This window comes from Anomaloglossus baeobatrachus, chromosome 4, assembly GCF_048569485.1.
Source record: "Anomaloglossus baeobatrachus isolate aAnoBae1 chromosome 4, aAnoBae1.hap1, whole genome shotgun sequence".
Lineage (NCBI taxonomy): Eukaryota > Metazoa > Chordata > Amphibia > Anura > Aromobatidae > Anomaloglossus > Anomaloglossus baeobatrachus.
The window spans coordinates 396,150,451-396,175,835 of record NC_134356.1 but is presented as its reverse complement, the minus strand read 5'-3'; the positions used below and the strand labels follow the sequence as shown (position 1 = coordinate 396,175,835).

Sequence of the window (25,385 nt, the reverse complement as noted above, 5' to 3'; positions counted from 1 at the left end):
TTGCCTCTTTTTTTTTTTTTTTGCATTTTTTCAGTGCAGATTTGTCACAAAAGCTGAAGAAAATCCAGACAACAGCAAAGTCAATCAGAATCCTGAAGTCCAATGCACATGTTGGGTATTATCTCTTTTAGACTTGGTGCGTAAAGTAATCTGCAACATGTCAATTCTTTCAGTATTTTTGCATTTTTTCACCCATTGACGTCAATGGACTAGTGGCAATAATGCTATAAAGATGCAGATAACAAAATGATTACAGATTTTCTGTGATTTGCTTGCATTTTTTTGCATAGATAGATAGTTATAGACATTTAGATATGTAAATATATAATTGCACTACCCCTTGACATATAATAAAATTGCACCATGTGCAGCTTATTGGACTGCTTTTTATGATTAAATAAATAAATGAAAAAAACAACATGGGGTCCCCCCCATTTTTGATAACCAGCAAAAATAAAGCAGACATCTGCAGGCTCATAATATCAGGCTGCGAAGGTCCATGGTTATTGGGCCCTTCCCAGTCTAAAAATACCAGCCAGCAGCCGACTCAGAAGTAGCACATCCATTAGAGGCTTCAATTCTAGCGCTTTGCCTCGGCTTTTCCTGATTGACCTGATGCGTTTGAAATCTGGGTAATGGTATTTGGGGTTGATGACAGCTTGGAATGTCCCAAAACAGAGCTGACACCCAAACCAGGTGTTAGTAATGAAGAGGTGTATATCAAACACCCCCATTACTAACCCAGTACGTAAAAAAAAAGAAAAATACTTTATTTAAATAAATACTGACCCCACACTTTCCTTGTTTCAACATTTTATGAAAAAAAAAAGTTTTCATACAAGTCCAGCGTAGTCCAGGGAATCCGATACAGTCCAGGTATTCCAATGTAGTCCGCAAATGGAAACCTGAAACAATAAAAAGAGATACATTAGAACAAGAGAAAAGCAAGTTCCCATGCAGCTCTGACATAGTCCACTGAATCTGACATAGTCCAGAGCGCAGAGTGGCTGGAATAAATAGCAGACATCAACTCCTGTTTGCAGAGCCCCTGATATACCTAAACAGTTAAAAAAAAAAAAAAAGCAGAAGTGACCCCATTTTGTAAACTAGACCCCTTAAGAATTTTATCATAATGTGTGCTAAGCAATGAACCCTCAGGTGCATTTTATAGTGTTGAGCAGTGTAAATGAAAAAAAACAAACATTATTCCCTTCCAATATGTTGTGTTTGCCCCCAACTTTTTGATTTTGCAAGGGTAATCAGGAATTACTTTTCAGGCACAGTGGAAATCTCAGAGGGGAAGGAGCTCCATTTAATACTGCTGATTTTGCTGTTGTGGTTTGCACGTGCTATGTCACATTGGCAGAGCCCCTTACGTGCCAGAACAGTAAATGTCGCACCCCAGGGCTATGGGGTACTCGGTCCCGGGCCTGGTTTCACTGGGAAGTGTCACGGGTGTAATGGCTGGTGCCCGGTTCTGTGACCCTGGGGGAAGGGGACGCTTTTAAAAGGCGGTATTTACAGGGATTATTAATAAAGTTTTTGTTGTGACGCCACTTGTGGGTTGTGGCTATATAGATGGAGCCGCTGCTGCACAATTTCTCATTGCTGGGGCTGATGTTAATGGCAGCCTGGATGTTGGAGCCTTCCGCAAGTAGAGCCAGGTCCCAGGGGATATATGATGGTGGTTGTTGTTTATGTCCGTTGATAATACTGGGGCATGGAAAGAAGGTAGGCCAGACAAGGGATTGCAGTGTAACTGGTTCTTTACTCACAGAGATGTTGCTTGCAACCCGATGGAGACTGGTCCTCACCACTGGTCCCCTTAGTTCCAGTGCCGGTGTGGTGACCTGGTGGCTTACTTCCCCTGCACCTGTCTCTGGTTGGTGGGACCCCGTGGCTTGGAGCGTCTGGGGGTCCCCTCCTAGTTGTCTTTCAGTCTTAGTCCCTACAGCAGGTAATTTGAACCCTGTTGGGTCAGATCTCTGTTCTCGTTCCCAGGTTCTCCCGTCTTTACTGTGCCCCGGACTTTATGGTCGTGGAAGTCCTGGATGGTCTCCTTCCCGTGCAGATTTTATCAGGTCTGCCTGGAGCATTTTCCTGACCTAGGACTCTGCACCCCATCGGTGCTATGGTTCCGCGAGTACTCCGCCGTACTCCCTCGGCAACCACACCCCTGAGCCTCACAGGTCACTGCTTCACTCTCCTGTCAGTACCGTTACGTTCGTCTCCTTTCATCTCCACTTACTGACTGTCTGGCCCCTCCTCCCTGGTTGTCGTCTAGTGGACTGGATCGGTTCCACCTCTATCTGGCCATCCATTGGGTCCAACCCTAGCCTGTCACCAGTTTTCGAGGAGTGAAAACGAGTTGTATGAGTGTTTTGGTGTTACTGGCACTGGTCTTCTGGGTACCTGGGGGCAGGCTCTGCATTTCTGACAGGATGCAGTTCCTTGTAGCGCCTGATGGCTCAGGGGCACTACATTAACCCCCCATAAGGGATTCCATTTTAAAAACTTCACATCCCACTAAGTTCTTTTAGGCATACAGTGATCATATTGACTTCATGGGTGTCTCACAGAATTTTATACTGATGGATGGAGAAGAAAAAATTATTACATTTTTAGCACAAAAACATTTTTTTAGCCCCATATTCTACATTTTGACATAGGAAATGGGTAAAACTGGCAGTAAAATTTGTCACACAATTTCTTCTAAATGTGACCCCACATGTGACCCCACATGTGGCTGTACAGTACTAAAGAGCCACGCGGCAAGATTTTTGAGGGAACGTGCGCTTTTTTACTCAATGAGCACATATTTTCCTAGAATAGGAAATACAGAGCCTGTAAGTGCCAGAAGAGCAGAATCCCCCCACTAGTGACCCCATGTTGGAAATTACACCCCTCTGGGAATTTATCTGTGGGTGTAGTGACAATTTTAACTTCATGGGTGTTTTCCAGAAACAAGCAGCTATGGCAGTTGATGAGTGAAAATTGCAAACCTGCCTAGTACATTGTAGTGCCTGTACATTGTGCCCAGCTTGTGCTTATCTAAACAAATATTCCATAAATTAAGTGGACTCTCATCGCAACAGAAAAGCCAAACATGTGGACCGTCCCAGTAATGTGTGGTGTGAAATAAAGGAATTTCAACTTTACTGTGGTACAGTGGTTGATAGCCCCCAACACCGCTCATTTTTTTTTAGCCACATGGGAGTGAGCAGACAGTGCAGCAGCTACCCTGCTATCCATCATCTCTTTCCCTGCTGTGTGATCGATGGTAGCAGAGTGAGTGCAAGACACAGAAAAGATAGATCTTCGTGTTTCTCCGCGATCTGACGTAATCTGCTGCGGAGATCCGCAGGACTGTAGACACTGGACACATTGCAGGATCCTTCCCAGGATTATCTGCGTATCGCTTACTTTCAGGGTTGTGGCTGCTTGCACAACCCGACCAGCTGAGATTATTCATCTCTATTTTTTCCGGGTGGGAGAGGGAGCGCGATCCTAAATGCTGTGATCACTATTGTTAAACAGCCAGGGGCAGAGCAGGAACCATCCCTGGCTGTGACAGCTGGAGCTCAGTTATCACATATGCTGAGCTCTCAGTGGTGATCATGCGCACAAAGCTCCTGTGCCCGCACGATCTCCATGATATACCAATATGTCCATTTGTGTAAAGTCATCGCAAAATGTGATATATCGGTATGTCAAATGTCAGGAAGGGGTTAAAGAAGGAAGTTAAAGGGAACCTGCCACAAGGAGTTAATCTGGGGTTCTGACTCCATGTGACCTCACTGAGAGCCCCACTGCCTGGAGAAAATTATCTTTATTCCTCCTAGCAGCCTTGGGTTGTAACCACTCCTTGGCACTGACTGACCACCGCATTTGTACTGATACACCGGTGAACTGGCAGTCAGTATCAGGATGTGGTTACAGCTGCTGCACAGTATGCACTGAGCAGTAACTTAGACTGAGAGCTTGAGCCTGCTGGGTTTAATAAAGATCATTTCCACCCAGTATCCAGGTTCTCAGTGCCGCAGATGCACGAAGTTAGTATGCTGTTGATCTTCAGATTAACCCCACATCTACAGGTTAATAGCGTTTTTTACATGATAGGTTCCCTTTAACTTTTTTATACCATCCTTAATCAGCGACTCTGTATCTCTGTGTTGGCCATGCTCAGTGATAGTGTGCATACTCATATTTAGCTCGTGTCTGCAGTACAGTACTGAGTAGTGGCTTCAGACAGGAGCCAGAGATAAGACCCCAAACTGTGAGTGGCAGGCAACTGGCCTTCAGAAGTGTCAGTGTGCGCTCTCATCACTGGCCACTGTCTGCGTTCACTGCTCATTTGGACTACTATAGTGTCACTGTGGAGGTGCAGAGATTTACTTGAATTCAATCATTGAAGGGAGGAAGGGGTAGAAAACAAATCCAGCACTGATGTCCATAAAAAAATATTCTTCTTTATTTCAAATTCATCATAAAAATTAGAATGGCTCAATCCTTCCGAAAGCCCTTATTACGCCTTACGCGTTTCAGAGAAAAAACTCCTTAATCATAGGCAAATGCCTATGATTAAGGAGTTTTTTCTCTGAAACGCGTAAGGCGTAATCAGGGCTTTTGGAAGGATTGATTCATTCTAATTTTTATGATGAATTTGAAATAAAGAAGAATAATTTTTTATGGACATCAGTGCTGGATTTGTTTTCTACCCCTTCCTCCCTTCAATGATTGCTACACCTGTGGAAGCCAACCACAGAGACCGTGCACTGGCCCAAATGGACATCTAGATCTACAGATTGGTGAGCTGGAATATTTACTTTCTTGGTGTTTTTCTGCATACTTGAATTCAGACCATGTTCACATGAGCTCTGGCAATCAAGAAATGACAAAGTACTAAGTACAGTATTTAAATTGAGGTGTAATATGTATTGAGCCCTTGGCCACATCAAGGGTACACCGATGCCCTCTCATTTACATACTTTCAGCCATGTTAACTTTGTATAAGTGCTTATCCAAAATACAAAGATTGGATTGATCAAGCGCTTGCATTCAGTATCAATATTTAGAATTGTTCTTTGACTATGTGCACGATCTATAGCTAGGTTCTTTTCAGTACCATGGACAGTTATATTTCATTCTATGGTCCATCTTCCCTGCATGAGCACATGAAAATCAGTGTTGTCAAATATTTCCAACTAGAAGAAATGTATAGAATTGTATGTGTTTATTGGCGCTATCTAATTATGATAGGGGGAGTCAGCAATGACATGGGGACATTTGTATGGTATATTCAACTACAAACATTATCAAGATTAGGTAAATATGTCTATAATTAATATCATATAAACATGTCTATCATTGGTGTTTTTGTGTGCAATAGCTACATATACAGTGAGATAGTTGGACTCCAGTATATCCAATTTGTGGTACATTTTGGAAATTATATAACTTGTGACTCTCTAATAACCTGTAGTTCACCCTATTGAAAGCAGGAGAAACCTAAAGCTACAGAAGGCATGTCACAGATATCAACTTTCTTCATCCATTCAGCAAGCGATAGACTATTTTATAATAGTCTAAACCCTTTCCATCAACCATTTAAAATGGCTCTAAAGGCATACAGTAGAAATATTATTACCATACAGCAATCATTTTGTAGCTTTTAAAGGGAACCAATCACCAGGATTTTCCTATATAATCTAAAGCCAGTGCTATACTGGCACTATCAGGCTGATTCTATACATACATTTAGTGGTCAGCTTGGATGTTTAGATTTTGAAATCCAAGAAAGTAAAGTTTATAAAATCGGCAGCTTCTTGAGTGACAGCAGCTGAGGATCAGATAATATCTGGAGTGAATTCATAGTTATCCCCTCCCCCTGTTAGAATTAGTATAAGTATTATACAAACGATTCACTTTTCACTTCCAGGACCTGTGGTGAAGTCATGCCCATGTGACCAGAAGGGATGAGGCCTCAACCAACAAAGCTGATATCAGGAAGCAACATTTTCCTTTTGGCTGAGGCCCCACCTTTTCATTACAGTACTTTGTTCTTCCCTCAGCAAGGCAGATTAAAGTGTGCATGCTCAAGACCTCAATGTCGGCCTGTGTGGATGACGTAAACTCGTCATCCAGACTGGGCTAGGTAGAAAAACGGAGATCGTAGCAGAGAGGAGGCGCCAGACTGGAGACCAGTGACACCCATCGGACCAGACTGCCCCTTAGGTGAGTATAATAAAAGTGTTTTTTACGTTATACACAGCAGCCTGGGCTCTTATATACAGTATTCTAGAATGCTGTGTATAAGGGCTCACTGGTTGTGGCCACAGCTTTTAAAAGACAAATCTGATGACAGGTTCGCTTTAAAATGTGTGAAAATGGTTGACTACATTTATTATACTTTTCTTTTACATTTTAAAAGGTGACATTCTGTGGCGCAAATACAAGAATAATAGTTATGATTTACATGTTTCAATACGTTACCACTGCTGTTGAAGGTTCAACGTTTTGCTGATTTGGACTATTTTCAACAAATGAATCAAAGATCTGCCTATTAGCGCTTTGATATAAACCTTTGTTGGCTTCACATCTTTGCGTTGCTGACGCCAGGACTGGAGGAAGAGCCCAAATAACTACACATTCAGGGATGCGAAATAACATAAAGAAACCAGAGCTAAAACATGTACACTTTGTTCTCATTTTACTGACTTTGTTACAACAAAATTATTTTCTGTATCTGAGGGAATTGCCCCTTTTTCTAAGAAAAAAAAGGAGGTCTCTTAACAAACAGGAAAGAAAAATACCACAAACAAAAAAAATGGAAATACAACAACTCTGCTTAAATAATTTGCACAATAATAAAAATAAATATGTGTGCCGGAAAGTCTCACGGGGGAAAAATTCTAACTCCGTAGCTGTACTTCAAAACTGGCTCTGACAGCCTGCTCATTAACAATGAATTGAATTTGCATGCCATTTAGAGAATGGATAGAATAAAATCATAAAAAGAGAATACAGAATACTTTAAGCATTTTAAACCCAAAAAACGAGATTTCAGTTTGCATTAACTGTGCATAAATCAGTAACTACCAATTCAGATGTACAATATAAGGGAAGATTTAATGCAAATATAACATCTTGTAGCATCTGCTTTAGTAAATACACAGTGTATAAACGTGGTGAGTCTGATTGTCAATGTTCAGCCGTGGTGGTCTACATTCTACTGCCTGTTAGCACCACGGAAAAAGATAACCCACTGATAGCTGAAGAGCATCTGCTTCATTTCCAACCAATTCAAGATCATTACCAATCAAAGGATTAGCTCTTAGATAGCAATGTGTACTTCCCATATGGAGCACTTTTCACGATTGATGTTTAACCACCTCAGGAAAAATGATCAGCTTGGATAAATAAGGGAGAGTGAAAACTAGATAATATCATACTTCTCTTTCCAACAGCATCTCATTCAGGAAAATACTACCTCGTGTCGTGCTGACAACAAGACAATAACATGAAAGTCAGCCATTATCACCTAATTCATTCTAACAGATTTCCTCAAATGCTGTTGTTGGATTGGTTCTTCATAGCAATGCTTTGATGTCATAGTACAAAAATAGATAATGCTTATAAGTAGTGTATTTCTAACAGCCGCTCAAAAGATCCTGGTAATGATTTGTTTGTAAAGTGAAAATAATGAAAAATACAAATATTGGAATTAATTAGTGATGAGCAAACCCTACAATGCTCAGGTGCTCAGTACTGATAACGAGCAATTGAATGCTCTGATGGTTGCGACTCGTGTACCGAGTATAACGGAAGTCAATGGGGAGCTCAAGAATTTTTCCTGAAGATCTTCCAAGAGTATGCTTGAGTCCCCCAATGACTTCCATTATACTCGGTACACATGTCGAGCCTGTCCAAGCATCCAACGGCTCGTTTCGAGTACAAAGCACCCAAACATGGTAGTGCTCGCTCATCACTAGTCTTAATGCATCACTCCATATACTGTGTTTTTTCAAAAATAAGACACTGTGTTACACTTTTTTTTTTTTTGCTCCGCAAAAAGTGCTAGGGCTTATTTTTGGGTAGATCGTATGTTTGGGGAAACACTGTTGGAGGTAAGTTTACCCCGCCAACATGCAGACCCCCCCTTCCCAGGAGCATCACCTTTTTACCAGAACCCGGACATCTGCGTGGCTCCTAGATCCTCTTGCGATATTTGGCAGCCACTCCCAGCAGGTATGCTCCACAGTGGTTCTCCCCTGCTTCTGGCCGACACACTCACATGCCTCAGATCTCACACACACACTCAGACACACACACATAAACACACATCAGGTCGCACACACCATCACACACCAGATCGCACACACACACTCACTCACCACATCTGGGAATACCGATTGCTTCCGGCCAACAGGGAAAGATGGGACGCAGTGCAGTGGAGCGCAATGACCTGCAGTGAAATACATGGAGGACTCAGCGGTGAAATGCATGCATGCATTCCATCGCAGGTCCACTATACGTTCCACTGCACTGTGTCCCAGGTTCCCCTGCCAGCCAGAAGTAATCGGTATCACCAGACTTGGTGAGTGTGTTTGTGCTATCTGATGTCTACTTTCTTCTCTCCTTTGAGGGTGTCTGCTTTCTATAATGAAGTGTCCTGCAGTACTTTTTTTACTTTTTTTAGCTGCATGGACACTTAATTATTGAAGCACGAATAGGGCTTATTTTCGAGGTAGGGCTTATATTTCAGCCTTAAACCAAAAATACTGAAAATTCTTGCTGGGCTTATTTTTGGGGGAGGTCTTATTTTTGGAAAAACAGGGTATTTTTACTTTATCTATAAGTGCAAAATAGTAGACACTTTGCTACAAAAATCTTTCTAGTACGAAGGATGAAGCCGCTCATACCCTCCCCCTTTCAGAACAGTTTGCTCACTTTATGGCATCTGTAACAAGGTAGTGATTTTATTAGCTGCTTGTGAGTTGTCCATTCCACTACATTTTGAAGCTCCCTTCTGCAGGTGCCCTATATTCTTGAAGATCAGGACCTTCAAAGATGCAGTGTTTGCTCCTGTGTTCTCTATAACAAAGACTCCTCTCACAACTGCTTATCTCCAGGAAGACAAAAAAGGATTGGCTGCTGAAATTCAACATCCCAGCTTTGAAGTTATATGTCGGGGTAGTGTAGTAAGGCCCCCATATACATTAGACTGTTAGACAATCCTGACGATACCAACAGCTTTGGACAACTTTGGTCTTATTTGTTTGGTGGCCTTAAATGTATATATTAAATAACATGGCACAAATCATAATCCACTCTTTATGTCAATTACAGTTTGGTACACCTGGATATTTGACCTTGAATGTAACTAGTGATGAGTGAGCACTTGGGTGTTTGGTGCTGTAATGAGCAGTTGGACACTTCTATGTGCACGATTCAAGTACCAAGTATAATCAAAGTCAATGGGAGACTTTGAGCATTTTTCCAAAAGATCTTCTGGAAAAATGCTTGAGTTTCTCATTTTCTTCCATTATACTTGAGTTGAGCCCGTCCGGGCGTCCAACTGCTCATCACAAGTACCGAGCACTTGAGCATGGTAGTGCTCACTCATCACTAGATGTAGCATTAGTATATGCCACCATCATGCGCATGTGACAAGGTTCAGGCATACCTTAAGAGTAAGTTAAAGAATGTATTCTCAACTAATGATATTCTCTTCTCTCCTACCCAATAGTCTAAACAGAGGTGTCAGTGTTAAGTGTAAAATATAGACGTCTGCATACTCTCTCAGATTTCTTAAGTCACAAGTATGGCTAATCAATGAGGTTTTTTTCATTATAATGGAACATCCAGGGGTTATTTAGGGAAATGACTGTACAAATTAGAGCTAGTAGGGAATTGTTACAGTCATACCCGACCACCACCTATGTACTAAAATGAAACTTTTGTGTAAGCAGATTTCTAGATTATGGTGAGTAATAGTATTTAATTAATAATATTCAGCCAGTCATACAATGCTTTAGGCAATTATCATGCGAATGAACCCCAGGCTAACATTTGCCGATTATCCACTCCCAAGTTATGCAACTAGAAAATGTGCATTTTGCAGCATGTTAAACGACGATGCTGTGTGACATTTCTAAGTTTGGCAAGTAAAGAAGATAGAATGATTGTTCATTCATTTGATACAGATCATTTGCTAAGAACAATTATTTCTCTTCAAATCTTCAATGAGTTTTTCACAGAAAGAAGAAGTAACTGAATATATCCTTTTAACACTTTAGTAACTTGTCATCCTCATTTAGATTCATACATTCATATAAGTAGTTTAAGGCAGGGCTCACATAACCTTACCCAAAAAAGGGCCACTGACATCTCCAAACTGCAGACCTGACTGGCTCAGACTGTTGTTCCATGTTCCATCCACATCGAGGACAGGTCCAGGAGCTGCCTGATATTTACATGCATTACTTTGGTTAAAACTGTCCAGGGTAAGGTGAGCTGCCATTTGTTTTCAATGAATGGTATATGACAGAGCTCACATGACCGTATCAAAAAAGGGCCACTGACATCTACAAATAGCAGATCTACCTGTCTCCAAGTGTTCCTTGCGCTCATCCACATATTGGACAGGTCCAGGAGCTGCCTGCTATTTATAAGCATTAGTTTGGTCCTTAAAACTGACCCGTCTAAGGTGAGCTGCCATTTTTTTCACACAAACCATAGGTTCATGGTAAAAATTGCTGGTTTGGACTGGTGCAGAGATTATTTCTGGCCCAGCGTGTCGTCTGTTGTGCAGAAAGACAGCACACAGACAGAAAACATGGCTGTCCTCACCCTGAATATTGCAGGTAATTTAGTTGGCTAGAGCAAAATATGAAGAATTATTGATGTGTTGATCTAATGATGCCTTTTTTTTAATATTCATATTTATGGCTGGCTAACAAAGGCAACTGGAGGAAATTTTAATGTGAATACTCAAATCTCTGACTAAATAATTTTGAAGCACAACTTATTTTGATGTGACGTGGTCTCTGCTGGTTTACATAGGACTGCAATAACCATGATTCATGCAGAATGGAGTAGATTTATTTTAAATTCGATATAACTATAAAATCATAGCATGATATCATTAAGATTGATATCAAATTAAAGTCTGCTACATCTGTATTGTGATGCAGGCTTTAATTCTAATCTTCCAGTACCAAGAATTGAAGTATGAAATTGTTCTAGTATTCACGTTGCATGAAACCTTCTATTTTTTCATAATTTATGGTTGCTAGTTCTGCTTTGTGCTTTACTGCACAATTTAAGTGAACACATTGGTAGTTCATGGAAAATAGAAAATCTGGCAGATTATTTTGCAGCACAGCTCAGTATAAACGCCACAAGCTGCCTCATATTTGGTAGTGCACACATGGACCTCACATGGACCAATGGTGGTAGCTTATGTTCTAGTGAACATTGTCTATTTTCCACATGACCTCACATAGATCAATGATTGTAAGTTATGTTCTAGTGAACATGGTCTATTTCCCACTTGGACCAATGATGGCAGCATATGTTCTAGTGAACATGATTTATTTTCCACATGAGCCTCTCATGGATCAGTGGTGGCAGCTTATGTTCTTGTGACCATTGTCTATTTTCCACATGGACCTCACATGGACTAATGGTGGCAGCATATGTTCTAGTAAACATGATCTATTTTCCACATGAGCCTCACATGGATCAATGGTGGTAGCTTATGTTCTAGTGAACATAGTCAGTTTTCCACATGGACCTCACACGGACCAATGGTGGTAGCTTATGTTCTAGTGAACATAGTCAATTTTCCACATGGACCTCATATGGACCAATGGTGGTAGCTTATGTTCTAGTGAACATTGTCTATTTTCCACATGACCTCACATGGATCAATGGTGGTAGCTTATTTTCTAGTGAACATGGTCTATTTTCCACATGGATCAATGGTGGTAGCTAATGTTCTAGTGAACATGGTGTATTTTCCACATGGACCTCACATGGATCAATGGTGGTAGCTTATGTTCTAGTGAACATAGTCAGTTTTCCACATGGAGCTCACATGGATCAATGGTGGTAGCTTATTTTCTAGTAAACATGGTCTATTTTCCACATGGATCAATGGTGGTAGCTAATGTTCTAGTGAACATGGTCTATTTTCCACATGGACCTCACATGGATCAATGCTGGTAGCTTATGTTCTAGTGAACATAGTCAGTTTTCCACATGGACCTCACATGGATCAATCGTGGTAGCTAATGTTCTAGTGAACATGGTCTATTTTCCACATGGACCTCACATGGATCAATGATGGTAGCTTATGTTCTAGTAAACATAGTCAATTTTCCACATAGACCTCACATGGATCAATGATGGTAGCTTATTTTCTAGTGAACATGGTCTATTTTCCACATGGATCAATGGTGGTAGCTAATGTTCTAGTGAACATGGTGTATTTTCCACATGGACCTCACATGGATCAATGGTGGTAGCTTATGTTCTAGTGAACATAGTCAGTTTTCCACATAGACCTCACATGGACCAATGGTGGTAGCTTATGTTCTAGTGAACATAGTCAATTTTCCACATGGACCTCACATGAATCAATGGTGGTAGCTTATTTTCTAGTGAACATGGTCTATTTTCCGAATGGATCAATGGTGGTAGCTAATGTTCTAGTGAACATGGTCTATTTTCCACATGGTCCTCACATGGATCAATGATGGTAGCTTATGTTCTAGTGAACATAAGCAGTTTTCCACATGGACCTTACATGGATCAATGGTGGTACCTTATGTTCTAGTGAACATAGTCAATTTTCCACATGGACCTCACATGAATCAATGGTGGTAGCTTATTTTCTAGTGAACATGGTCTATTTTCCGAATGGATCAATGGTGGTAGCTAATGTTCTAGTGAACATGGTCTATTTTCCACATGGACCTCACATGGATCAATGATGGCAGCTTATGTTCTAGTGAACATAGTCAATTTTCCACATGGACGTCATATGGATCAATGGTGGTACCTTATATTCTAGTGAACATGGTCTATTTTCCCCATGGACCTCAATTGGGTCAGTGGTGGTAGCTCATCTTCTAGTGAACATGGTCTATTTTCCACATGAACATGAAGTCCACATGGAAAAAAAATGCTGATTAGTGCATGTAAATAGTAGGCAGCTCTTGTTATCCTGACAAGCTCACAAGGACAGTCACATCCACAAGCTGTGGAAATGACTGGTTCCCAAAGCTCAATATTTAAAGTAACACAAATTTTATTTTTTATTTCATAATTCAATCATACTCATGAAAATAAGCAACTTTGTAATAAATCTTCTTTCTCCCTCTGAACCGATCTTTCACTCAATTCATGGGTAAAATCTGTACCCAGTGAATACTGACTTTCACATTATTAGATAGATGACATTTGGTGCTTTAAAAATATATGGAGCGGAGAGGGGGGGAAGAGCTAGAGGCGGACAGAGGCATTCTGCTATAAGTTCTCCTGAAACTATAGTTTAAATTCTCCATAGACCTTTGCGAGCTCCAACTGTCATCTCCTATTTCAGTAATATTAAGGTCTATATTCACTGAAGACAGTAAACCCATGAATTGAGAATTTTGACATTAAATGATCAGTCCTGGAGGAGAAAGAAGAAAATTTCACTAATGAGATATATTACAAAGTTCTGATTTTCATGTGTACTATTGTTTTAATCGGGGAAAAAAATAAAACGACGGTTACTCAACAGAAGCCATCTCTTATCTGTGTGTATCTCTCTCTTTTTAGATACAAAGTCTTTTAATTCAAGAAAGAAACTGTCTTTTTTACAACAGCATACCTTCAATACTAGTCCACCAGTGTAATTTCATGCCCACATCCTCCACTGTAATGTGATAACTCAATTAGTTCATGAAATCACCATATTCTGGGATACCGCAGATAGTTGACACACAGAGGACTTTCACTCCAACATAGTGAATTAAGTAAAATACCAATGGTATATAGCTTCATACTCTACAAAATAAGCTAAATTACGAAACCAAAGAAACACCTTGATGGTCTTGACACTAAGTAGACATTCTCAAAACAAACATAGTCCATACCATTTCATGATGAGGATGATAATAATTGTTCCTCGGGCCTTAGCACAATCTCTATTCATCTATTCAGATTCTACTTGAATTAGATCTGTGAGCTATCCCTTCGAAATGTAAATTCTGTGATTGGAATTGGAGAGTTAATTCACAAATTAGACCAAACTGTGAATTTTCTCATTTTTTTAAACCATTAATCCATAAAAAATGGACATATATTACACTATAATGTGTCTGTGCGCACATATGTGATAATAACAGATGTGAATAATGCCTTAGACTTGGACCCGCATATGCGGAATGCAGACTTGTGGCCTCCGTATTTCACTCATATGTCTTTCTCATACGAGTGCCAAGAATTGTTTTTATTGATAGCACATGGACACATTATAGCCTATTGCTGCTTTATGAGGTTTAGGGTTTTTTTTGTAAGGTCTATGTTACATCAAACTTATACATTTCAAGGCCTGGGTCTGTGATGTGAACTGACAATTTACAAATCTCATCCGTTTTGTATTAAAATCCAATGTGTGAATTCGACCTTTGGTTGAATTCAGATGTCCATATATCATGATATAAGTATGATTTCATGGCTCACTGTGGGTCTCCAGGAACTCAAAAGCCTCATATATGCAATGATGCTGATTATTTTAGGCCAGGATACCTTCAGTCAGTTTGAAAATCTTGGTCCTTATTCAGACCATACTTCATGGACATTGGAAATTTTGCCATCGACCAAATTCAGACTGCCATATCTCAGAGTTCGTATACAGATCACAATGCTTAACTGGCTGCACACATTGAAATCCATATACGAGCGTGAAATCTGCACCTAGTCTTAGTAGAAGAGCCTTTACTGCTGGCCACTAATTTGGCTTATTATGCAGTCCTCTGTGGAATGAAGTGGAGGCTTTTCTCACCTTCCACTGAAGCAAATCAAACAACCTTTCCCATTATGTGACATTAATAAACCATTATTTGAATCCAACCTTCTACAAGAGTTAAACCGTAAATAGGTGACGGCACATCTGTTGGGATATGGTAATGTGTAGGTGCACATTCACACTGTGGCCATTACCAGGCAAAATCTAGAAAAAACAATGAGCAAATACCCTGCAGTAAGTAAAAAAAAGATAGTAGAAGTACATATAAATAACATTGGGTACCGTACTTAGTTGACACTACTTTGATCGAAAGAGTGTAAAACCCATCTCACTGTTAGAAGGTGTACCTAATCAGGATGGACCCTAACTATAGTATCTCACCTTCTATAATATTTATTTGCTGACTGGTACTAAAAAAATAGTCTTTTGACCTTAGAAACACAATATTTTACAAAGCAAAAGACGGTACAACTAAACTTCTAGAAGAAGAGTGCAATCTCCCATGCTAAAAAAAGCATATCAGCATGGCAGCCTGGTTTTATCTCTAGGTAGAAATGTAGTGCACTTTCATGCTCTTCACATAATTTCACCGCAAGAGTGGCTGCACAAATGTCTCAGCTGTATACTTTGGTTTAGAAAAATACTGCAATTATTGTGGCTATTAATATCCTGGCTATAACCTACCGTGACTCTGTGAACAAAGCCCGTTCTGTGGAACCAGATATGGTGTATCAGAAGGTCATATTTGATATGTGTCTAAAGTTTCAAAGTATGTGTAACTCCATTCCTGAGATTGCTGTGAAAGTATTCACAATTATCCATGATGTTCGCCCTTCCAGCTAAACTGGGAATCTAACAAAGACAAAATGATAGCTGCTACTGCCAGCAGGCACCACTGCTAAAGAGAATGGCTGCAATTAAAACGAAAAGCTTTTCCTTTGGTCATAGAAGAAAACAGTAAATCTTTGCTAAATCAATGAGTATTTCCAGGGGCTCTTCTCTAGTGATAACAATACTCAGCAAATATTTCAATGTAAAGTGGAGTTTGGGCAGGAAGTATGTTCGTTAAGGATAGTGAGAATTACAATGTAAGCATTAATATGATGGCTATATAACGGTATGGCTGCATCGGGCTTCTTATACCAATACTAATAAGGACAGCTCAAATCACAGCCTGGTGCAAACTCTAACTTCAATGGCTTTCAGGCGGATTTGCCATTTCCTAAATAATGATGTTGAGCGGTAGGACTAATGATATTGATGAAAGATGAGATTTCCATCCACTGTTTCCTGACACATTGATGTGTCACATATTAAAAGCGGAAATCTCTACAAACTTGTACAAAAGAGATTATTTATGGATGTAGCTTAACTGTACAGTAATTGAAACAAAATATCTGTCACTCGTGATTTTTGACACATTGTCCTGATTTTGATATTAGTTTGTATAATGCTTTAACATTAATGTGTTTAAGAAAAACCGCATCAGTTACATATAATGATGACAGCAAGTTTCGGGACTGTTCTGAGATTTTGGTCTGAAGTTGTAGACCCGGTATCAGGATTGGTGGATACCCTGAAGAATGCAGAGCTTAGAATTCAGAATCTTGGATGAAGAATTATGGTCTTATGGTGGTATGGGTTTCCTAAGAGATAAAGCCTTTATGACAAGGAAGGCCATTGCTCTGTGGTGGATCGGAGAGAGAGACCGCCCCATATATCTCAAGGGAAAAAAATAGTAAATATTGCAGCACCATGAAAAAATATAGGCCATGATTCATCAAGATTGGTGATTTTGTCACCGGTCTCGATGAGGGAAATCAAAGGTGCATGCCTCTTCATGAAACAGCAGGGTCTGACTAGTGGCATTTACCTCCATGACTGAAGAAGGATTTCAGGCATAGGGAGCGCTACATCTCAACATGAGTTAGACAATCTGTAGCAAAATGCCTCTATCCCACCCCAACTGCACCCATTTTGGCAGAGTTTTAAAAAAACAGGTGTGAAAACACCAAAAGCCGCTAAATTTTTGTGTAACTCCAAGATTGCGCAAAAATTTTGCGACTTTTCAAAACAATTAACTCCAGAATTCTGGAAAATTGCTTTAATGAATTGGGACCATAGTGTATAAAATAGAGGTTGTCCTCAAAATTGTTAAAAATGCTGTGAATTTGTTGGGTGAGCATGGCAATGCCTCATCCTGCCCCAGCTTTGCCTATTTTATGTAAGTTTCAAAAATTTTGTGCAGCTTTTTTCTTGGGGGAAAAACTTGCAAGATTTGAAAGTGTTTTATGCCAGTATTCCACCTTGAAAAATCAGGGCCTTAGTACATACACCAGGAAATTTTCAATACGGTTTCTTAAGTAATACAAACTTAAAGATTGTCACTTTGGACTTTGCCTAGTTGGTACAAAACAGTATATTGCAAAGAATAGTAGAAAATAACTATTCTATACAATGGTGTGCAGTAAAAAATGTGTACTGTTGGATGTGTTATCTAGCTGCCATATAGAAATAGATGCAACTTTGTAGCATCCATCACAGACATCCATTTAAGGTGTTCTCTAGTGCAGACTGAAAAGTCTGCAGTCACTCTGTGCGACTGCAGACTTGTGAATCCTCCCAGCGCATACACTGTACCCTGCGAGGATTCGCCAATATCAGACCTGGAAGCAGTAGCCAAGTATGCGATATGCATACTTCTGGCCAGAACCCGACTAGTGGGTGCGGTGTGACACTTTACGCCAACAATGCTCCCCTCGGAATTGGAATATGCAACAGCTTCTTCAGAGAGGAAGAGATTAGGAAATTGAATGCCGCTTATTGAATCTAGCAATCCAAAAAGTTGGTAGCAACCCTTTTTAGGGCCTTTCCAGATGACTTAGGATAAGAAGCCAAACTATAAATTCCACTTGCAAGCATGTTTTGAAGTGTTTGTTCCTCATGAGTACAAAGCAGGAGAACTGATTTGGTTGAGCGAGAGGCCTCTGAAAGGGTGCATAAGAGGTAAAAACATTTATTGAGGAGATCATGCAGTTGATGTAGACGTATAAAAGGCAATGCAATACTTCACGGGAAATTTATGTAGACTTTTCAGAGAAGAAAACATAATGAACTCCATTGGAAGTAACAATCCTAAAAGTCAATATCAACCTTTAAAAGGCCTTACCACGTGACTTAAGGCCGCTTTACACGCTGCAACATCGCTGAAGCGATCTCGTTGGGGTCACGGAATTTGTGATGCACATCCGGCCGCATTAGCGATGTCGTTGCGTGTAACACCTATGAGCAATTTTGAATCGTCGCAAAAACGTTCAAAATCGCTCATCGGTGACATGCCCCCCTATTCTCGATTATGGCTGCTGCTGCAGATAGCGATGTAGTTCCTCGTTGCTGCGGCAGTACACATCACTATGTGTGACACCACAGGAACGAAGAACCTCACCTTACCTGCGTCCGCCCGCAATGAGGAAGGAAGGAGGTGGGCGGGATGTTACGTCCCGCTCATCTCTGCCCCTCCACTTCTATTGGGCGGCGGTTCAGTGATGCTGCTGTGACGTCGCTGTGACGCTGAATGAACCGCCCCCTTAGAAAGGAGGCGGTTCGCTGGCCACAGCGACGTCGCTAGGCAGGTAAGTAGTGTGACGGATCCGCGCGATGTTGTGCGCCACGGACAGCGATTTGCCCATGTCGCACAACCGATGGGGGCGGGTACGCATGCTAGCGATATCGGTAACGATATTGCAGCGTGTAAAGCGGCCTTTAGGGTAAGAGGCCGAACCAGAAAGTGTCTAGAAATACAGTTTCTGATTTTACTTTTTGTCCTAAATCATGTGGCAAGACCCTTCAAAAGGTCAATATTGACTTTTTGGATTGCAATTTCCAATAGGGGGCACTAGAGCACCTGCTCTCTTTCTCTCTGAAGAGGCTACTAGGATATTATTTTGGGAGTGGATGAGTCTATCTAGTGTATGTATTTAACGAGTCTAAAGAATTGAGCCACAATGATGGTTTTAACCAATCACATTTACTGTTAGAACAGAACCAAAGAGAATCCCTGTGAACTTGTAGCTTGTAGTAGGGATTAAGCTATGTATTATCAGGAGATTGGAGGTTGAACCCATAAGCCATTTTATTTAGCTTCACAGATAAAATTCAGGAGGATCAGTGTATGAGTAACAAAAAGCAGTAACCGGATATTGTACTTTATATTTATCATGTGGGTAAAATCATAGAAAAATTACATATTGGGGATAGATACTTTTTAACAAAGAATCAAGTGCATTTTGATTATTGAACACAATTCTGGATTCTCTGGAGTTACCCCATAATGGACTTTGAAATGTTATTTGTACATCTGTAGCATGACCCCCCTGATATCGTCAACCACTGTGTTTAAAATGAAGACCTGGGTGAAAATGATAGAGTTGGAAAGTTTACCATTTATTCATGGGCATTTGATTGCTACTGCTGTTCAGCTATTTCTAAGATTTACTAAAATGCAGTGTATCCCATAGACGTGAAATGTAACTTTTCGCCCAGTGTGTTTAAGTGACTGGAATGAATGTATCTGGATGAGCAGCAGCTTCTTATCATGCTGTGAGCTGTAGTAGCATCACAGCAAAAAAAAAAAAAAAAAAGAAAGAAATAAAAAAGGAAGAAAGAAATAAATGCGAAATAAAGAGTAAGCATTTGCCTTCCTGGGACCTGTGTAAAGCACAAAGAAAGACTCACATGATCGCAGCTGGTTTTGATGTGGTAATGAAGCATTGATCACAGGAATAAAAAGATGAAATGGCCTTTGCTCATTCATTATTTTTATCTTCTAGCCGTGGAAGACAGAAAATTGTTCATAGGCATGGTTTCGAAGAAGTGTAACGAGAACGATATCAGGGTGATGTTTTCTCCATTTGGTCAAATAGAAGAATGCAGAATCCTGCGGGGACCTGACGGACTGAGTCGAGGTGAGTGTGCCGTCTGTAAAGACCCTTTCCTTAACAGTTAATTGGAGCAATATGTCACAGACAGCAGATGTGTTGGGCCAGGGGTCACTCCAGATTGCTTCCCATGCGATGTAGTTACCCACATGAACTTTCCTACAAGATGGAAAGAAGTAATCACTTTTATTTGTAAAGTCAAAGAGGGTCTCCATGGAAAGCATGACTTAGTGAGTTATCTATTACAATGCAACATGGATAAGGCAATTTATCTTCATTCACTTGCGTGGAAACCGCTTGCAGCTCTTTAAAGGAGTATTTCCAAATGTAATACTTACGGCTGCCAGTGTTACCAGTAGAGTCCATTTCACCAGACAAATTAATTCATTGTTCTTTAAACTATTCTGAGATTTGAAGCCTTTCAATCTAATATCTTATATAAACCATTCCTGTAGCCATATCTAGTGGATAATATATATTCAAAGTACCAGTGCCACTGATTTTCTCATTTTTTACTCCATTTTATTCCACTTTGAAAAACGGTAGAAGACTTATAAATTCAATAGACAGAAATAGTATTACTGTTTTAAACCTAGACAAGGCAGAAGTTGTGCTAAACCATCCCAGTGGCCAACACTGGGCCATTAATTAGGCTTTTTTTCTAGACATGGTAGACACTTTTTTTCCTTCCTTATGATACCTTTTGGTTTTTATTTTTACTTTATATCTTTATTATGTGGCAAAATACTTGCACTATTTTGGTGCAATGTAATAAATTTGACGCCAGGTCCTTTTCTCTAAGTCATTCGCTTTTTGTTAGACAATTTTTTAAAACTAACTAATGAGGCCTTAAGTTAATAAGATGGTATTTGGCTAAGATAATATATATGTGTAATCAAGTTTATTTCTTTATTGTCATTGTTACAAGAGAAATAATCAGTCTTGATAACACAAATATATTTCTGCGATGTGCAAATATAGCTGTAAGGGTTACGAAAATTATTACAAAATTGGAATAGTCCTTATGCTTAAAAACTGTTCTAATAAAAAGGACCAATAATGATTTTAGTGGGATCACGTCTCCAATTTTTAAATGTGCCCTGAAAACTAGAAATCCACAATTTGATTTTTTTATTGTTATTTGGAACACCGACACATTGTTGATACATTGATTTTAAGTCATATTTTGCCTAATATAACATGAATAGACATAGGTAACTTCCTAGTCACTGTCATGTTGGCCTACCATAATCTCAGTTATTATTTGATCAGAACATCATACCAAGCCAAAGAGGTCCTTAGGACAATCTTATATTTTAGCAAAGGCATCTAAATTTATTTCCCAAACTTCATTATGAGGAGTACAAAGGTCTCATTTTCATGTCAGGACAGCCTCTTTGACAAGCACTTCATTAATTAGGCAACACTAATATGTCTTACTAGGCCCAATACCTAGTTTGATATAAATTTATAACATAAGTGCAATCTGATAAATGTAATTTTTATATGGAATAATTTATATTCTTAATTGATTATTTACTGTTTGTAAAACTAATGTGGCAACATTTGCCAGTGCTCTATTTTAACATAATTAGAGGAAGTCTATTCTTACAAAATGACTGTTCAAACTAAGCATAGTTGCTCAGTGAACTCTTGGTGTGACCGAGTAGTTAAGTGACCTTTCCACTTATTTTTTTTGCATCTATTCTTACCCCCCCACTTCCTTGATTGACAGCTGTGGTTTTACATGAGCGAGAGAGGGGCTGATATAGCTAAAAACAAGCAGGTGGAATATTAGGAAATTTGCAGTTAACTACTTGGCCACACCAAGGGTGCACCGAGCACTTTTGCCTAATTCAAACAATCATTGTGTGCTGACAGACTCCCTTTGAAGCAGATCTCCGGAAATGTACAGTCCTAACATATTACAGCTACAGGTCTGTTCTCCCAGTAGTAGACCATCACAAAATAATTTTGTGTCATTTAGCTAATTAAAGCATGGACCTGTAGTTATAATATGATGGCCTTACATGGGTTTACTTTAGAAAGGGTTCCTTGGTTTGCATAAATAATATAAACTACATTTTTATGGAACATTTTGCAAGTTATAATATACTTTTGTTTGAGCTCACCATACTAAAGATTTCTATATATTGTCAGTGAGTGAAACCATTCTTCTTTACATCCAAATGTTAAATGGTTGTTCCCTTTCAGTAAATGTTGGTCCCTGGCTGCGGGATATTATAACAACACAAAAAGTGCTATACTCAGCCTCCATGGGTCTACCTAGTGCTGATGTCATGTCGATAGCGCACCAGCCCATCAGAGAGCCTCTGCATTTACTGAAGGGAGCAACCTCTTTAAAAAACTATACAAATCTCATATTTCTCAGAGAGAAGAGTTTCATTTCAATTATAGTTAAAGGGGTGGTTCACTACTCTATGGTAGTGGCCACATCTCTGTAAAACTGATAGGGGAGGCTTTGTCTAAATACTTTGATCAGCGAATTCTGCTTGTGAGTGACACTATTGGGGTCCGCTCATTCCCATGAAGTGACCCCCCCCCCCTACCCCCAGGCTCCGTAACCTGTGGCATCTTGTTATGTCATGTCAACTTCCAGTTGACCTGACATCTCCACGGCCGGCCCCAGTCTTCCTGAGTGACTGGACTGTGGGCAATGTTTCACTGCTCGTCACAGCCCAGCATTGTTCCTGCTTATAGCATTCTGCAGTGAAGCAGAGCGCACACGAGATGCTGGGCTATGATGCTGGGCTGTGATGAGCGGTGAAACGTCACCCACAGCCCAGTGACTCAGGGAGACTGAGGTCGGCCTCGGTGATGTCAGGTGAACTGGAAATTGACGTGACATCACTGGACATCAGATGTCATGGAGCCTGGGGGTCACTTCATGGGAATGAGTGGATCATGATAGCGTCACTCACAGGCAGAATTCGCTGATCAAGGTATTTTGAAAAACCCTTCCCTATCAGTTTTACAGGCATGTCGTCATTACCGCAGAGTAGTGAGCCACCCCTTAAGGCTATGTGCGCACTTACCGGATTTTTCGCGGATTTTGCCGCGGATTTGCTGCATGTTTCGCTGCAGAAAATGTTCATAACATCTCTGCAGTGAATCACCAGCAAATCCTATGGAGAAAAAAAATCCTGTGCGCACTGGGCGGAATTTGACAGCTGCGTGTTTTGCTGCGGAAATCCCGCAGCAAAAACAAGTGCATGTCACTTCTTTTCCGCACATCGCTGCGGGATTTCACTCCATTGACTCAATGTTAATCATGAAATCCCGCAGGGAATAACGCAGGCAGCAAATTCTGTGCGGTTCACTGCGTTTTGCTGCGTTATTCCCTGCGGTATTTCGCGGTTTACCTCCGGTAATGTACATCACTTGCTTGCGGTTTTGCAGGGAAGTGATGTCATTACAGGAACAGGAAGTCGTGCAGAGAGTAAACACACACACATCACAGACATAGAACACATCACAGACATAGAACACATAGACACAGACACATAGAACACACATAGAAAGAAAACGGAAATATAGAAAAAAAAGAACGTGGGCTCCGCTGCATATTCACCGTCCAGCCGAGGTAAGCACACAGCGGCGGCCCGGTATTCTCAGGCTGGGGAGGGAGAGGGGCAGGGGTAATGTCCCCCGCCTCACTCCCCCTCCCGCAGCCGAGAATATCAGCCGCAGCTGCCCCGGCACTGTCGCATGCAATATGCGGCACTGCCGGCGTGTCCTCGGCTCTTCTTGCCACCGTGTAGCAGTGGTGGCAAGGTAATACAAGGGTTAATGATGATGGGGGACCACCGCCATTAACCCCAGGCTTGATCATGGCAGCGTCTATGTGACAGCTGACATGATCAACCCGTAAGTAAAGTGAAGAAAACACAGACACCAAAAATTCTTTATTTTAAATAAAACAAACAAGCCTCGTTCACCATTTTATTAACCCCTCCCGCACCAAAGCTCCGGCGTAATCCACACAGCTCCGACTCCGGCGTCCTGCACTGCTGACATCCAGCCGCGATGTGTCACAGACACAGGCTGAATGCAGCAGACAGGAGAGGTAATTATCGGTCATTTCCCACGGCCGGTAATGTGAACTCACTGCCGACCGTGGGAAATGCAGCGATCTGTCCTCTATCTATCTATCTATCCCTCTATCTGTCAGTTTATCTATCCCTCTATCTATTCTTCTGTCTATCTATCTACTCAGAATTAAATGACTTTTTTTTTTTTTTTTTTTTTTTTTTTTCAATGTGCTTTATTGCAGTGAATGCAATAAAGCACATCCCAACCCGCACGCGGCAAAACCGCGGCAATACCGCGAACAATACCGCGGTAAAACCGCGGCAAACCGCGGCAAACCGCATGCGGTTTTCGGGTGCGGTTTCCCGCGGTTTTTTACCGCGAGTGCGGTAATCTTTGAGAGGATGCGGAATTTTCTCAAGAAAGTTCCATTTCCCAGTGCGCACAGAGCCTTAATCTTGGCAATTGTGTAGGGTCCATTTCAGATCCACTGCCTTTTGATGTAAACAATAATGGTTTTTTACATTGGAAAAGTGATGTAAAATGGTGAAAAATAAAAACAGAGTACATTACAAATTGCAATTCTTTTTTTTTCCACCGTTTTTTTTGGTCTGTCCTTTTCATATTTTAAGAGTGTGTCCTCTGAGTGTTAACAAATGAGGTAAACAAGATCTTCTGATGTATTGGTAAAGTGGTTGACCTCACATTTACGAAAGAACATACAAGACAACATAAAAGTCAGAATCACAATAATGTGTTTTTGATGATTGCTTTACGATCATTTATGGTTTTCCATTTTTACTTGAGATTCATGGTTTATGCATTTACTAACAATACTCGAACTATGCTTGAAGTGTGCAGTTGATTGCAGTTTCTCTGCAAATTGTGTTATTTCTGAACATTTCTACAAATAAGTCTGATTGGCTGTGGCATAAAGCATAAAGATGAAGCTTGATGGAAGTGGCTATATTATGTGGTTAGAACTGATTATTGGCCAGTTGATAGTGCGCTGCGCAGACAGCTGCTTATGATGAGATATTTCTCTGCATGCATTCTGCACACATACACTTTTATGTGTAGTGACATAAAGGTGCTCTACAAGGGAGAGGATCTCAGGAATGCATGTAACAGTAAAATTGATTGTGATCCTTAGCATCTGTTCTAGAGCTTGTTTAGCACAATCCTTCACAAAGTAGATCATGTTGACTGTACATGGAGAAACCTTTAATTGGACCAACCTAATAGTTCAGAGATGAAGAACAGAGCTTTTAAATCCCTATAGACTTCTCCTTTCATTTGTGGATTACACAGATAAAATGAAAACAATATGGACACATTTTTCATTTTCCCCTGAGAGGATCAGTTCCAGGCACACT

The 25,385-nt window shown here is 40.5% G+C and overlaps 1 protein-coding gene across 20 annotated transcripts in view; it reads left to right on the top strand.

Annotated features, from left to right (window-relative positions):
* Nucleotides 1-25,385, top strand: part of CELF2 (CUGBP Elav-like family member 2) — a 621,764-nt gene that overhangs the window by 476,652 nt on the left and 119,727 nt on the right. For all 20 annotated transcript variants that reach the window (XM_075345303.1, XM_075345302.1, XM_075345301.1 and 17 more), the window contains one exon: nt 19,852-19,986. In XM_075345303.1, coding sequence (XP_075201418.1) covers nt 19,852-19,986 — 135 coding nt within the window. The remainder of the gene's footprint in view (nt 1-19,851; nt 19,987-25,385) is intronic.